The following is a 14,373-nucleotide window of genomic DNA, read 5'->3' on the forward strand; positions in this document are numbered from 1 at the left end:
GCATCCCTCACTTCAGGGGTCCCATCATTAAGGCTCTAAAATAGGGAAAACAATGTATATTAAGATTCAATAAGACAAAAACAACTCGATAGCATAAACAAATGGGTAAAGCCTAAAGGAAGATAATACTAGTAGAAAGTGTTAATAGTCCACGGCTTGACACATCCACACATGAGAATGACATAAGCAATAAACAACATAGATTATGCAAACTGCACATATGCATAAGAAATGATGATACTTGTTCAAAACATTTGAAAAGAGATATAGCTTTTCTTTCCAACAGGAAACTAGTTTGTTGGGATAATATACATCAAAAGCAGCAGGCAAAGCCCCAAAAAAAAGAGGCTTTAACTGGCTAAGTGACTATGATCTAAGAAGTAGAGTAAGTTGCAAAATAAATTGACACGGAAGCAAAAGAAAAAGGACAAAATAGAAAATATCCCATCCATATGACTCCATGTCTTAGAACAGTTTTGTTTCTCCCTATCCAAACTTCCCATCCCACAGGCCTCAACATGAAAGAAGGAAAAAAAAAATTGCTCATGGAGAATTCTGAAATAGTTAAGAGTGCACAAGATGAAAATAAAAAGAATTCTGAAAAGGTACACTAAAAAGTTTAACTATAGAAAAGCTTCAAGCATGTGATTCACTAACCTCCATAAATATAGGGACATATTCCTTATGCACCTTCAGAACAACAGCTTTGTTACTAGTTTCAATACAGAAAGTAACCCAGCTTAGAGTCGACGAGCGAACAAGAGGAACTTTGTTTTTGCTTGCTGTCTTAACATCTGCAAGAAAAACATCGATTACACAATCATTGCCACCATTTTCTACTTAGGAAAGAACTCCATCGTCTAAAGAATGGCAAAAAATGTCTCTCCAACTGGAAATGATATAAAAAGGTGAATTAATTAGGGATGAAAGAAGAAAGTTAACTATTCTCATATTTCTCTGTTTTTTTCTGGTTTTTGGATAATGGTAAACGTCCACACAAACTTACCAAGAACATCGTATAGTTCCATAGAAATATGTTTCTGGAGAGAAACTTATAGGATATCTTTTTTAACAATACTTTCTTTTAGTACAACAATTGTGGCCCTGTGGGACATGTAAAAAGGTCTTTTAAAAGATCAGTTACCATAATTTAAACCTATAACCTCACAGACATTTTGCTTTGTAGCTTTCTCCTTTCACTATTCGACCAACCAATAGTGGTGGAAATATTCTTGTATTTTTGTCCAGCCAAGTTACCACGAAAAATAAAAACAAGTATTAGTAACTGTGTCGAATAAATATTGGTAACCAGTCAACCACATACATTGAGATGGTATGCTTTGTAATATCTATTGGTCTTGAGTATTCTTTTAGACCGTGTCAAAAGTGCAAAAAGCCGAGAGAAAAAGTCTCTGCATTCCCAATTAAATTTTCCTGATCTTTTTATTTCTTACAACAGATGCATACACAAAGAATATAGCTGAAAAGTTTTTCTTATGAATCATAGGGTTTGTATCCAAAGCTTAACCAAAGCTAACCAAAGCTTTATTCTTAAGTTAACCAAAGCTTTGTATCCCAATTAAGTTAACCAAAGCTTAATCAAAGTTAACCAATGCTTTGTATCCTTAAATAAAACCACACCCTTTCTTTAGCAAAGTTCTTGAGCATTATCTTAGACACTTAGTAACCGAGTCAAATATTCAAAAACAAAACGAGGAAAAAATGATAGATGATCAATACAAAAGCCAAACAATTAAGTCCGCCACTCCTTAAAAGGGGAAAACATTTTTAAAAAATAACCAAAGCTACAAAAAAATGATTCAGTAGCATCAAGACGTACGATGCCAGGTTTCATCCCTTTGAGTGGCTGACAGGTGGGACTAAAGGCACACACAAACTTGTGGAAGGATACCTCCCTTGAGATCTCTTCTTCCTTTCATTTGGTCCACTATCTTGTGAGGGAGGGGAAGGAAACGTATTTTTGGGAGGATCGAGTTATGTCTTGGAGGCGTTTGACTAGCCCACCATAGGTACCTGAATGAGATGATCAAGAAGTTCCTTCTCTATCCGCCTTTTAAGGAGAAACATTGTTTCTTGTGGCTTGTTGGGGCATGTTCTTTGTCATTGGATCTCTGAAGAGGAGGAATAATAGAATATTTAAAGGTTTGGAAAGGGATCCAAATGATATTTAGTTTCTTGCAAGATTTTATGCTTCGCTTTGGGCTTTAATGATAAAGGTCTTTTGTAAAATAATTCATTAAATAAAATAATTGGAGGCTTTTTCTTTACTGGCACTCCCTTTTGTGGACATCAATTTTTTGGATACCCATGTATATTCTTTTCTTTTTTCTTTGGGATAATTACCTTTTTAGTCCCTGAATTTTTAAGAATAGATGCATTTGGTCCTTAAGGTTTCGATTTGGCCAATTTAATTCCTCAGTTTTGAAAAATAGGTTTAAAAGGTCCCTATTACAGTAGTTATTCCTTCTTCTTTTTTTCCCCCCTTTTTTTCTTTTCTTTTTTGATAAGAAACTTAACTTTCATTATCAAGGAGAGATACAAAAAGAGGGGGAGATAAGGTATCCCCTACAAAACAACAACTTACCCAAAAAAAGGAGCCCAACAATCAAAGAGAAAGATATAATGTATTCTTTTAACTTTTTTTTACCAATGAAAAGTTGTTTTTCTCAATAAAAAAATAATAAAAGCCCTATGACCCAAACATTGCCTAAAATTTGCTAATCGATGAATCCAAAAAATTGAACTAACCTTCGATGATGTCAGAAAGACTCAGGCACCCAGCCTTATGCACCGCTTGGAGAGTTTGAGTTAATGACTCCATCAGAGCAGGTTTTTTTTCTTTTAGTTTTTCCTATAAAAACAACGAAAGCAAGTTGTTAAGCATGCTATGAAGGTGAGTGCCAAAAGCCTTAAGGAAAAACTATCATTAACATGATTTTACCACTAACATAGAAAAATATAATATCGTTGTGGCATGTCAGGCAAATATCTTGATTGAGATATTTATAACAATTTACTGGAGGAAAAGTTGAGCTAATATACATACAAGTAAAACTGGCAACAGGAATCGTGAACTCCCAGAAAAGTTAGCTCTGAGGCCTCTGGAAAGATTGCCAATAGCTTGAATGGCTTCAACAGCAACAGCAATATTCACATCCGTGATCAGCTGCAATGTTCGTTCAAATTTTTGTTGGTAAGTCAAATAGTGGAACCCATTTTTTATGCAAGTAAAGCTTTCTTCAATACGTGTGCAAATCCAGGTAACTATAATGGATTGCACGACAATTAAAGTTGCAATCAAATTTCGTAAACTCTCTCCTTTCTGATTCCATTAACAATCCAGAAATGTAAAATAAAAAACATGGTTGATGCATATAAGAATTTTACACCATCACATATATGCTACAGAATAGAGAATAGCACTCCAAAGCAGCAAAAGTGACTTTTATTCATTGGGTGGGCAGTTGCAGACTAGGGTATTGAAATCAGAGAAATCTCATAATTAATTTTCAAATTGAAAGACAGACAAATTAAAATATATGACTGTCCAAAGAAATCAACTCAAGTCCTGGGAGAGAAAATAGGGCCACGGAGAAGATATCATACCTTCTTTAAAGTTCTACAAACTTCAGAAAAGTCACCAGGCGCAATCTTTTTCGTTGAAGCAAGTTTGGTTAGTTCAGAAACGGCCTCTTTTCTTTCTGACCATTTTGTAGCTTTCTACAAAAAACAAGGATAAACAAATAAGTTTGTGGGGTAGCGAAACTAGTGAAGTTCAAAGATATGAACATTAAGATTAATCAGCGAGTATGAACAGAAGTAGATATATATTGTAAGACAAGATCAAAATCACCAACCACTCCATCCCAAAATCCTGACTTCTCCAATGGAGTCAATATGTCAACTGGATCAACAAGATCGTACTCATCTATTTCCTGAGGAACTGACAATTGAAGTGTATTAGAATGTTGTTTAAAAAAATGATATTATTGATATAATGAAAAGAGATTAATGCTTAAAGAGACAATACCCGTGAAAGGGAAAATAGCAAAATAAGCAAAAATGAAGTGTATTAGAATGTTAAGAGCTTTTAGTGATCAATAAATGCTTTGTTCATGTTGCGCTCAAAATACATAGAATTAGACAAACAAAATTTAATCACAATAAATGAGTAAAATAGTCATATAAACTTCTGCATACCATCAGCTACAGATTCTTCAGAAGGTCCTGTACCAACAGCCTCAGAAGTATCTTCCTTTTCTGGCTCTTTGTCTTGCTCGGACCTAACTAAGTAACATAATTAATCTCAACACAAATACAATAAGGAAACCTAAATTGGTTGCTATGAAAGAATTGGATATAAAAATAGCAAATTTGGGATTTATATAAAAGATGAAAAAAAAACGTATAAGTTATAACATATAACAGCATGCAAAATCCAGAACTACAGACTAGAGATCATTTTGTTAAACAACAAAGAACATCTTGGTAAGCAATCAATAGAGAAAATGTTGATATTGGAAAATAAAATGAAGTTCCAAATTTATGAATTTGAAAAATAAAATTTTAAAAAATCATTTGAACAGTTTAGAAACGAAGTAGAGGGAAGGGCAACAGAAAGAGTTAAATAATAATTAATTGGAGGAAAACCACTAGTATTATGATACATTGTCAGCATTAGCATTAGACGCTGTCTTTTTCGTGGCATTATGCTATCATATACCTTTGTGGCAAGGAGCTTCATCCAAGATAAGTACCACATAAGTTTACCACCCACAATACTCTACATTTACCTTTTTCCCATTCATTTTCTGTCAACTACCCCCCACCCCCAAACCCATTTTTCCTTTCATTTTGCTTCTTTGGGGCAAGGCCCACTAAGAGAACGCAAGAAGCATGCACACGTGTATAACTCAAGGGAGTCTTCAATAATGGCAAAATTTTCAATTTATCCTCAAATTAACAATGCTATAAATTGTTGACACGGCAACAATCTTCAACTTATCAGCATAACTATGTAAACATATTTACAATTAGAAAAATTATATATTTAAATTGATAAAAGAAAATTTACCTCGAAACTACCATCGGTGTTAGCAAAACCCAATAAAACCAATTGCTAATATCCCAGTTAAAATAACAACTTGTTCGTGCAATTTCACCTTCGTCACCTCAGAAAAGAGGTTTTAATTGTTCTTTTTGGTTATTCCCTCGATAAAGATAATTTCATAGAGGACTTAGATTCCTTCAAAGCGATTGGTTTTATAAATTTTAAAAAATAATAATAAATAAATAATTCAAGATCAAGATCAAAATCAAAATCAAAATCAGTGCCCAGAATTGGTTTTAACACAAGATAAATATTGTAACGGTTGATAGAAAAATGGTTAAATCTACTTGGACCCAGTTGGAAGGCAAATGAAGGGCGTGAGAAAGTTGAACACTCTGATGGAAGATCTTGGTATGCTGAAATTACCTCTGTTAAGTGGTCTATTCGCATGGTCAAGGGTGGGGATGAAACTTCTCGTCGTTATTTGACAGGATCTTTGTTTCTAAGGAATGGGACAATCTTTTTCATGATTCCTGGTTTTTGTCTTTTGAAGACTAGCTTTTTCTTTTTTTTCCTGATCAGCTCAAGCTGGTTGTAAGTGCCCGTTGTAATGAAGAATTTTGTCAGGAACTACATTAATAGGTGCAACTACTTGGATTGTAAAATTAGTCTTCGGTTTCCATCTCTACAGCAGGGAGTGCATCGTTGGAAATTGATATTCATGAATTTATTTTTCCGGGAAAACCTGCAATTTAGGGATTCCTCCTTATTTCCCACCATAAGAAGCTTCTGAAATTTTAGTTAGAGTGGAGCATTATCGGTTGTGTCCTTTGCTTTGTTAGTCGTTGTTCATTGTTTTATCTTCTTTTATTTTTGGGCTTCTTTCTCTTTTAATGTATCTTCTTTTTCCGTTTCCATAGGAGACTTGTATCTTGGATATTTTTCTTCCTTTTCATATATCAATGAAAAGTTATTTCTTGATAAAAAAAAATAATAATAATAATAAATAAAATAAATAAATAAAAATTGTCATTTAAACTACAACCTCAGGTCCTCAACAAAATATTACATTAGTTAAAGAAGAAGAGAGAATCAAGAGGATCTAGCATATTACTAAGTGACGTGGTAGCCATTCCAATGAAAGAAACATTGAAGTGAATACGGCACGTGAAAACCGGCAGCTTAGAGAGCAAGACCTAATCACTATCAAGTCAATGATAATAATATCTTTGCAAAAATAAAGAAAAAAAAGCGCACTAGCAAGAATGTAAAGAGACCAGATGTTAACCTTATTTTTCGAGAAGGCCTAGCAGACCCCGTGACATTGACAAGCTCAGCCTCCAACTCTTTTTTCTGAAAATTCAAGATTTAGAAAGTACATTACGTTTAGGAACTGATGGAACGCTATATTAATTATTAGCTATCAATATTCATCATACCATTGTATCCCTCATTTTCTCAAACAATATTGACTTTACTGGGTCTTTCCCGATCCAACGACAAAGCTCAAGCGTCAATCCCTTAGAAGATGCACGAACATTTTGATCTTGATGGTCAAAGAGTTCTGGAAGCATCTTTAAAATTCGTTTTGGAGGAACAACTTTTGCTCCAAAGTCACTAGTTTCACGAGGAAAGTCATAAATGACTTGCACAATAAAATAAAAACAAATCATAAAATCATAAAATACAAATACCAACCTCAAAGCTTGAAACATGACATCAATTGCAGGGACAACTGCTTTTGCAACTTTATTCTTTATAGCTTTTTCCATTGCATCCTATATTATCATAAGCCTTCTAATGAGATACAAGAATAGACCTCAATACATACATATATATCTACAAATGAATTGAAATTGCAGTTTGCCTTTATTTTTCATTTAAAAAAATGAAATATATATTTCTAATAAAAAAGTGCAGTTTGCCAAAAGAATCATGCAAGCACTGAAGCACACAGAAAAAACTTAAGAAGAAGAAGAATAAAAATAAAAGCAAGATAGTTAAGATTGAGAAACATAAGTCTGTGCTAGACTCAAAAATATATCCTAGCACACTTGAATCGAGGAGACCATCAACAGACAAAGTGAGTATAGCACCATTTAGATGGACTTCATATTATCATGCTTTAGCAGCATAAAAAATCAGGGAAACTCTTTTATTGGAAGCAATTTTTTAACTTAACCCTCAGTGAAAACAACAACCTATGTAAACTCTCTTAAGGTATCTTCAATAGATTATGTTTCCAGTCATCAAGGATGTGTAACTAGACGTCAGCTAATCATCCACTTCACTCTCCAAGTACTCTCGTCTATTGTGAATATTTATAAAAGGGAAATCTTTTGAAGGCATATAGACATCATTATCATTTTCTTTATAAGAGACCACGTTCTCATTAAGATCAAACGAAAAAATAATAGGCACATTACAAACCAAAAATTTACCATTATTTTTTTAAAAAAAAATGGAAAGACAAGGAGCCCAATTAAACTAACAAGGGATTCTTAGCACAAAGAGAAGATTGATATCTAGCCAGGCCACACCATAAGGCCTCTCAAGCCCTCTAAAATTTCATTATGTGTTTCTCCCTGAAGGCCCCATCAAATAGCAAAGGATAGCAGACCACAGGAAGCACCCTTCTCACACAAGGGGGCCGATGAAGAAGCTCCTCCTCCACCATGAAACTACACCCTCACAGTGGAGACAATTCCGGTGGAATGACATATGAATACTTTATGCTATTAACAATATAATTATTATTATTGGAAATATACAAGTAGTTTCAAAATTAACATCGATTACTACATTAAACTGACAAAGAAACTTTTAGGTTTTACCCCTAAGAAATAAAAACCAAAACCTCCATATATAACATGAAAATCTAGGAGGAAGCATATGTACACATCCAAAAAGTAATATTCTCTATGGGTCTCATATAAGCCACTTGCAATCCTCAAGAAACTGTATATAATGAAAGTACACTTTCTAACTATCCAACGTGCACCATGGAAGAATAGCAGCTGAAATCAAAAGGCTACATGCTGAAATCAACGATCGAAGCTATGGGATGCATAAAAAAATACCAGGAAAACATCCACGGCTTCGAGTTCTACCCATAGCATAAACACTGCTTGGGCCTTCTCCACGGTCTTAGGTCTACCAGTTAAGCATTTTGCAACAATTGCGTCACAAATTTCTTTGGCAAATCTATAAACGACAATTTCCAAAAAGCAAACACAATCAGAATGTTAACTGATAACTCTAAAGAACCAGAAACACAAATGTGGATGACAAAATAAGTTACGGGTTCAGATAGAGAAACAAAAGAATTCCCACCTCCCCGCATCTGCGTCAGCAGCTCGTAAGTAAGCAATTAACGCATCCAGTGCCTTCTCTTGCACTGGTGCATTAGAATCCGCGACGGTCTTCCTAAATAACGGGCCTAAAGAAATCAGAAACAAAATGCATGAGCAAAGATCTATACCAATCAGTGCACTCGATCGTCAACACTGAGCTACAAAGCCATGATACCAGATCTAATAAGTGGAAATGAACCTAAGTGGACTCACCAAATTCACGGAGACGAGAATCCTTAGGATCCGTAATGGAGTCGCAAACGGCTGCTAGATCAATGTTGGCTTCGTTCCTGACCTTCCAATTCTTGTGCGACAGCCGATCCTCCCACGGTAGTTTCTTCGCCTCCTTAAGCAGTTTCTCTTCCTCCGACATTTTTACTAACTATTGATCCTATCTACAAAAAAGCAAATGCAGAATTGTCTCTACCTCTATATTCCTATACGGCAAATACCTGCAACAGGTAGAACACGCGAGTCTCGACGAAGAAATGCTGCGAAGCGATGCCCTAAATCAGAGCAAAGAGACAGAGAGGGGAGGGGGAGGGAGAGAGAAGAAGCGATGGGGGGAGAGTGGAAGAAAGAGATTTTGCTCTTCCTTTTTTTCGTTTCTCATTCTCTGTGAGACAGAAGGGTATTTTCGGGTGTACGCATTTGGGGAAAGCCATTCCCACTCGTCGGCCTGCACTCGTGTCCGTACCAACCAATCAAAAGTGACAGCGTGGCAGTGGAAAGCGCGTGTTTTACCAACATTCCTCTTAGCGCGTGATGTAATTTATATTGAATTTTACAATGGTTGAGCGGTTCAAATTGTAGGGTCCTCTGGTGGGGTCCGAAACAAAGCTATAAACAAGACTATAGTGAGACTTGAAGGGGAGCGGATACTGATCTAATTGAACTGCCCGTTGGATTTTCTTTTTGTATTAATTGAGATTATTTAAATCAGGCCACCGGCGTTTTCAAATCAAACTCCTGGAAAAGTTCCCAAATGCCCATTTTTCAAATTAACAGCACTCGCATTTCTCCAATATTATTCAAATCCTATTTTAAATTTCATCACTATCGCTTCTCTTATTATTATTTAACTGCCTTCTCTACACGATAACGTAATTCAACTTATCAAATTAATTGTTAATTTAATTATAAGATGTATATATCAATGAATAAATCAAAAGTTTGAATATTTGCCTATATAGTTCGAGAAAACAAAGAAAAAGATTGTAAGTTTTGCAGAAGTTTGGTACATTTTTAAATCGTACTTTTATACTAATTTTACCATACATAAGATGAGATCGAACTTCAAATCTCGAAATTGATATCTATATTGGCCAATTTATACCGTGTTGAGTGTATATAAATGGTGTTTATAAAATTTTATAGCATTCATTTGTTTTCGTTAGTTGTTTATTTTGTTTAATTATATAAGTATCCATATATTTTTTTAGTTATTTTCAAATATATAAAAAATGAATCAAAATACTTACAAGTAATAGCAAAATATTTAGATCATGCTATATACAATAGTCATCTATCAAAGATAAATTTTGATATTTTACTATTACTTATAGATATTTTCAACAGTTTTGTCCTTTAAAATATATTTTTTTTCAATTTGAAAACATATAATCATTTTCATTAGTTTTTTTTATTGAAATTACATACTAGTTAGACACATCTAAAATCTTATCCAGTAAATTTGTAATGCAAATTCATCTACAACTAAAATTTTAAAAAAAAAAAGAAAAAAAAAAAAAAAGAAAAAAACCCTCAAAATTTTGTATCAGTTTGGTATTGAACTTTACCCATCATAAAAATAGTCTATGAACTTTTTGTTACATGTATAGTGTATGTATACATACCCGCACAATATAAAAATTGAAAATTTGATAAACAGGGATAAGTTCTAGAGTTTATTGATGTGATTTAGGTGATAGCTGCAATCATTTTAATACTTATAAAAGTTTGAGGATTCGATTTTTATGATTCAAAGTTTTAAGTTATAATGATAACTATCATCGTAGTGATTTGTACCATTTAAACAAAGTTAAATAAAATGTCATTCACTCGTTATTTGGGATTTATGGGATTTTTTTTATTTTTATTTTCTTTCCGTAATTTGAAAGTATGGAGTTGGTATGGTGAATTAGCAACCATGGTTGATGATTTAATTTTCAAAAATTTCAAATGACAGATTTGTCTCCTTTGGTGCATGTGACATGATTGACCCTTGTTTTATATTATTGTTTCCAATTTTTTTTCTTGACTGCATTGAATATCCCTGAATTATGTGAATGTGTTGAGTTCTTAATTTTATTTTGGGTATTCTTAAAATACATTTTGATTTAAAAAATAAATTATTTTTTAATGAAATTGAAGCATTTAAATTATTCAAAATAGATTTTCGAATGCCTTTTAATCCGTTTTTGCAAAAAGTTGTTTAAATAAAATGAATTCTTTAAAAAATATTTTTTTCTCAAATAAATTATTTTGAATGTCAAGACTGTTAAATATATTTACAACTAAAGTAGACACAAATAGTAATTTATTGTTATCTATCGCGGTCTATCATAAATAAATCGTTATATTTTGTTATTATTTGTAAATATTTTTTTCATTTTCCTAGAAAACAACTTTTTTTTTTCTCAAGTGAATTGTCTTTTATTTTTAATTGTGATTTCTTAATTTAATTTATTCTACTTCTAATTTTTAATATAGTAAACTTTGGACACTTCGATTTAAAATACCGATAACAATAATAATTAGGAGTAGTTGATCTTATTTGGGAATTAGATTTTCTTTTTTTTTTTATGCAACACAAAGATTTAAACTTCCAATTTAAAAATATATATATATTGAGTACACTTTAATATCCATGCTACATCTAATAATTACCTTAATCTTAGGGGTGTTCAAAAAACCAATCAACCCAATCCAACTCGTGTGGTGGGGACAAATACAAATTTTATGGGTTGGGTTGGTTAATGAGTTTACCTAATATAACCCAAACTAACCCGACCAACTCGAATTTATTATTAACTTTAATATTTTTTTATTACATATAACACAATTATTTATACATATATTGATTTTAATTTTATTTAATTTTAATATTTGTTTAATAATTTATTATTCAACAACTCTTAAAAGTAGTTTCTTTGTACTTTAGAAAGAAAATTTTCACTATATAAATTCAAATTGAGTTGTTAATCTTAGTTCAATATATGAAAATAATTAAATAAGATTCTTACATATTTACGTTATGCTTCTTTTTAGAACAAAATTTTAATTAAATGACCCGATTAACCCGAACCAACCCAACCTAAATATTTCATGGTTGGATTTGGTTGAGTTCATTTTTTAATGAGGGTTATTTGGATTGAAGAAATTTACAAACCGAACAATTGGGTTGGGTCTCGGTTGAGTTCATTTTTTAATGAGGGTTATTTGGATTGAAGAAATTTACAAACCGAACAATTGGGTTGGGTCTCAAAAGTCTTTTAACCCAACCGATGAACACCCCTACTTAATCTCATATATAATCGTCATTAGTTTTTTGATGATTCCAAGTTGATTGTCTTTTTTAATTATCAATTAACCGAGTTGCATCACAAATTGATTCGAAAGATATAACATCAGATATCAAAGGTAAGGACACTTGTAATGTTAATTGCTAACTCTAAAGCCTTCATTATTTCATATGTTTTGCCAAAGATTTCCATACATGCATTATACATTTATATTAATTTAATATTTCATCTGTAATTATTTAATTTTTGTTTCCATATAAAAAATGGAAAAAATAAACACATACATTAAACTACATTAATTATATTACATATTTAAACACGACATTAATATCTCATACATTTTAAATTCAAATATTTAATATCAATGTCCATCAATACAATATATGTGATTTATACGAGAGTTTACGAGACGTTGAGTTGTCAATTCTACTATTTTTTTTATCTAAAATAATCTGTGACTCATAACTAAATAACGTCAATTTCATGTTTTATTAACTTCTTAGAATGTGCATCAAACACCTCGTTAAATGAGTAGAAACAAATTGTGGGTTATTAACCTAAGTTATGGATTATTAGAAAATTATTTTGATATTTTTACAATGTAATGAATGTTTGTTTGACTTAGTTGACCCAACTATGTTACCATGCAAGTACGACGTTGGACTTTATTTCCAGAGTTTTTGCAACCTTTTTTTCTCCCGAGTATTTTATGATGTTATTATATACATAAGTTTGTATTCATTTTTCTATCTTTCCAAGGATAATGTGACTGAATCAGTATAATGTATTGACTCTGCCCATTTTGCAAAAGTTTTATATTGTTTGCCTGAAAAATATCACTTTATATCATTAAATTTTAGGAGTTGTATCAATCTAATTCATGAACTATTATATATTTATCTAAATTTATATCTTGAATTTTTATAAGTATATCGATTTGCATCCTTAATTATGTTTCGTTTTATAAAAACTTGGTGTCAAACTTATAATTAATTGTGTCAATTAAGTTATTAACCATAAATGAATCAATTTAAATTGTTAGATAAAATTTTCTTTAAAACTCATCCATGTGTTAATTACCATCATTCATTTTGTAAAATCGACGTTTGAAGATAAGTCTACACACGTTCGAGAATTAATGCATTGATAATTTTCATAAAAAATTCTGATGAATGATCTAAATTGATTACGTAATGAAAAGTTAGAAGTTTGATCTACTTAAATTATAAATTTTACGCGACTTTACATTGATCGAACAAATTATGGAGGATGATATAAATTCATATACTTGTGAAATTTCAGGTTTTAAATTTATACAATTTTAATTAATGTTTTTTATTTGTACAATCCTAAGGTTAGAGATGTAAATTGACATTTGCTCATGTTTATAACTGAGGTAAAATTATGTTTGCACTTCAACACACGTAAATGAAATCCTTATTATTTTTTATATGATTTTGTGATGTATGTGCAAATAAAACATGACTTGAAGTTCGTAGGAGTTCTGAAAGTGAAAATTTTAAAATAGTTTTGGACGGTAATAAAGCGGTCAATTAAAAGTTAACAGCAATAGAGTGTGCATAAATACAGCTTGAAAGCTAAAGCAAAAGGTTGGAGGTAAGGCCATGATTTAAACTTGTTTAAAAGGAGTCACCTCAATGGAAACTTTACCGACTTGGCTACGAATTTAACATTCAATGGTGATTTAACAACATACAAATTCAATGATTAGCTTTCAAGTTTAGTAAAGTTTAGGATTCGTATCAATCTAATTCTAAATTTTCAGTACTATAAGCACCTCAAGAGTAAATTAACTTGCTCAAAAACCTATGGATGAAAAGTTTGGACTATAAATAACCAATGGCAGTACACGTGGATAGACCACTAATAACAAGAATATAACAAACTAACAAAAACTTAAACTATATCTTAATACTCCCCCTCAAAATGGCCTTATAGTGCCAATAATGCCCATCTTGGACAACAAAAGCTTGAAATAAGACAAAGGCAGTGTCTTGGTGAAAATATCAGCTAGTTGATGATGTGTTCAAACTGGTAGCAACTTGACAGCACCTTTGACGATTTGATCTCAGATAAAATGACAGTCTAGCTCAATATGTTTAGTGCGCTCGTAAAAAGTAGGATTATAAGCAATATGTATAATCGTAGTACTGTTACAAAATATGAGTGAAGAGGAAGCAATAGGAACCTGTAAATCCTTCAGAAGTTGAACAAGCCAAGTGATTTCACTTGTAGTGGCGGCTAAGGCTCGATATTTGGCTTCAGCTGAAGATCGAGATACTGTAGTTTGCTTCTTAGGCATCCAAGAAACCAAAGAATTACCAAGGAAGACACAAAAACCGGTGGTAGACTTCCGACAATCAAGGCATGATGCCAAATCTACATCACTAAAAGTTTGAAGCTG

The 14,373-nt window shown here is 32.2% G+C and overlaps 1 protein-coding gene across 1 annotated transcript; it reads right to left on the reverse strand.

The window, feature by feature from the left end:
- Positions 1-5: 5 nt before the first annotated feature.
- LOC150029954 (protein MOR1-like) lies at positions 6-9,049 on the reverse strand (the record flags this gene model as incomplete). The annotated part of the gene is made up of 13 exons (XM_090310226.1): positions 8,638-9,049; positions 8,405-8,510; positions 8,152-8,275; positions 6,770-6,849; positions 6,511-6,688; positions 6,360-6,424; positions 4,222-4,304; positions 3,879-3,964; positions 3,628-3,741; positions 3,068-3,187; positions 2,770-2,872; positions 658-794; positions 6-35 (listed from the first exon to the last, which is right to left on the reverse strand). Coding segments are annotated over exons 1-13 (1,386 nt in total), but the record flags the coding sequence as incomplete, so codon positions are not given.
- Between the last annotated feature and the right edge of the window lie 5,324 nt (positions 9,050-14,373).

This window comes from Benincasa hispida, unplaced genomic scaffold, assembly GCF_027475165.1.
Source record: "Benincasa hispida cultivar pf3 unplaced genomic scaffold, pf3_genome.v1.1 HicScf768, whole genome shotgun sequence".
Classification (NCBI taxonomy): Eukaryota; Viridiplantae; Streptophyta; class Magnoliopsida; order Cucurbitales; family Cucurbitaceae; genus Benincasa; species Benincasa hispida.